Source organism: Terrapene carolina, unplaced genomic scaffold, assembly GCF_002925995.2.
Source record: "Terrapene carolina triunguis isolate 2854851 unplaced genomic scaffold, T_m_triunguis-2.0 Scaffold833, whole genome shotgun sequence".
In the NCBI taxonomy this organism is placed as follows: Eukaryota; Metazoa; Chordata; order Testudines; family Emydidae; genus Terrapene; species Terrapene triunguis.
In genome coordinates, this window is record NW_020665184.1 from 3,310,076 (window position 1) to 3,312,289 (window position 2,214).

The following is a 2,214-nucleotide window of genomic DNA, read 5'->3' on the forward strand; positions in this document are numbered from 1 at the left end:
GCTGGGCAGTGCCCGTCAGAGGCTGGTAACTTGGCCACAGCATTACAGGCTGGTGGGACAGGCAGCTCAGCAGTCCCCAGGGACCCCGTCACACCTGGACAAACCCAGCTCCGTCCACAGCAGCCCCAAGGGCCAGACCAGACAATCCTCGCTCCCCCGCTGGCTGCTCCAGGCCTGCAGCCCCAGCGCAGCACATGGTTGCATGGCCATGTGCCACATGCAGGGTGAGGGGTGACGCCCCCCCCGGGGGCTGTGCTCCTGCTCGCTCCCTCCCCTCCCCCAGTTTAGGGTAAACCCTTCAGGCAAAAGTGAAACCCGTCCCTGGCCCAGCAGCCCCCGCGGGGAACGCTGGGCTCTGATGCCTGGCGCCCCAACCCCACCGAAGGCAGGACGAGCCAGCACCAGGCAGTGCAGTAGCGGCAGCTCTTTAATGGCCGTGCGTCGGCAGGACAGGCCGTTTAACAGTCACGCTCCAGGCAAGCCGGAGAAGGCAACCCTCCCCATCCTCCCGCCCCCGAGGGCGCGGCCCAGCTTCCCTCCTGTCCACCGTGCAGAGAACAGTCACTTCCAAGCCACTTTGCAACCCCCAGGTGCATCGTGGGAGAGCAGCGGGACGCTGCCTCGGCGCCAGTCCCCTTTCCGCACGCGCTCAGTGGGGCCGACTCACTCAACAGGCTCGCCGCGCAAGAGGCCTCTCTGCGGCAGGCGCCGTCCCTCGGGGCTAGGGGAAGTCGCTGTAGGGCAGATGGAAGGGGTACAGCGCGGTGTAGCGGGAGTCGTGCCATAGCAGCTTCTCCTCCAGGAAGGCGAGCGTGTCCAGCGTGAGCACCAGCGTCTCGTGCTTGAGCAGGCTGTGCACGTTGAGACCTGAGAGAGACCCAGGGCGGGGTCACGGCATGCCCAGCCCAGCCCGGATCTGTGTGGTGCAGGGTAGCCCAGCACCCGCTGCCCACGTGGCAGCTCCTGCGAGGGTTCCTGACCCCCCACCCCAGAGGCAGGCTCATCTCAGCGCCGGGCGAGGGAGCCCTCTATAAACAGCCTCCGCGCCCCACCGCAGAGCCAGCTGCATTCTCCCCCCACCCACGCTGGGAGGAAGGGACGAGGATCGTGGAAGGCTGGTGCTTGCTGTACTGCAGGCGGGGGACAAGGTGAGAGCCATGGTACGAACTCCCCTTACAGGGCAGTACGCAGCAGGAAGGGAAGGCACCGCGTCCCGCAGGCCAGGGCTCTCGTGAACACCCCCAGCCTGGGCCCCTCTGGGAGGCCAGCATGGTGACCCCCCCGCCCCTCCAGCACTCACCTAGGGCTGGCACCAGGGTGATGGTTTTCAGGCGGGCTGCTGCCTTCATGATGTTCTCGGGCATCTTGTTGCTGGAACAGAGGCAGAGGAGGAATCGTGAGCTAAGTCCAAGGCTGCCCTGGGGACTGCCCCCCACGCCCGAGACCCTCCTCCAGGCTGCGTGCAGGGCCTGGAGCGCCGACGCCAGCCAGGGGGCATTGGCACGGGGCAGCAAGACCAGTCCCCACCTCTCTTGGGGAAGGCTGGGAGCGCTACCCCCTAGCCCAACCCCTGCAGCACTCTCAGATCTCTTGCCAGCAGGGGGCGCTCTACTCCTGGGCCCCAGGCCCGGCCTCCCCAGCGCTCTCCTCTCCCGCCAGGCCCCCAGATCACGCTGTCTGCTGGGTGTCTGGGGTTTATGGCTCTCCGCGTCTCCCCCCTCCCGCTCCCACTCACACATCGACAATCAGCACGGACTGGCCCCAGTGCCTGTATTGTGCTAGGTCTGCCAGGTACTGGGGGTCAAAGGTCGGCATGTCCAGGCCATCCACAACGTGCAGGTTGTCCTGGAAACACAAAATACGCTCGGTACCTTTCAGCTGCTTTACCCCAGGGTGACCCCCCCCGTCCATCCTCTAAGCCAGCTGAGGCCCTCCCCATCCCCGAGCCAGCCAGACCCTCCCCCTTCAGCTGGGCTAGGAAAGGACCTTCTAGGAAGGGGTCACAACCCCTCCACCTCCTAGTTACCTAGTGACCAGAACGCCTGGCAACAGCGCCCGGCATCTGGCAGAATGAGATCCTGGGGACCCCAGCCCACCCCTCTTCTATCTGTGAGCGAGCCAAGTGATTGTACACACAGCAGGTCCGGGCAAGAGCAGGGGCCAGAACCCAGGAGTCCTTGTTCCCAGTCCCCCTGCCCGACCTAACCCAGTCCC

General features: G+C 65.8%; 1 protein-coding gene across 1 annotated transcript in view; it reads right to left on the reverse strand.

Annotated features, from left to right (window-relative positions):
- Nucleotides 1–409: 409 nt before the first annotated feature.
- MRPL4 (mitochondrial ribosomal protein L4) overlaps nt 410–2,214 on the reverse strand; it is a 6,677-nt gene continuing 4,872 nt past the window's right edge. Inside the window, exons 7-9 of the mRNA XM_026660628.2 lie at nt 1,736–1,845; nt 1,301–1,371; nt 410–867 (exon numbers count right to left, since the gene is read on the reverse strand). Of these exons, the coding sequence (XP_026516413.1) occupies nt 722–867; nt 1,301–1,371; nt 1,736–1,845 (327 nt within the window). The 3' untranslated portion in view covers nt 410–721. The remainder of the gene's footprint in view (nt 868–1,300; nt 1,372–1,735; nt 1,846–2,214) is intronic.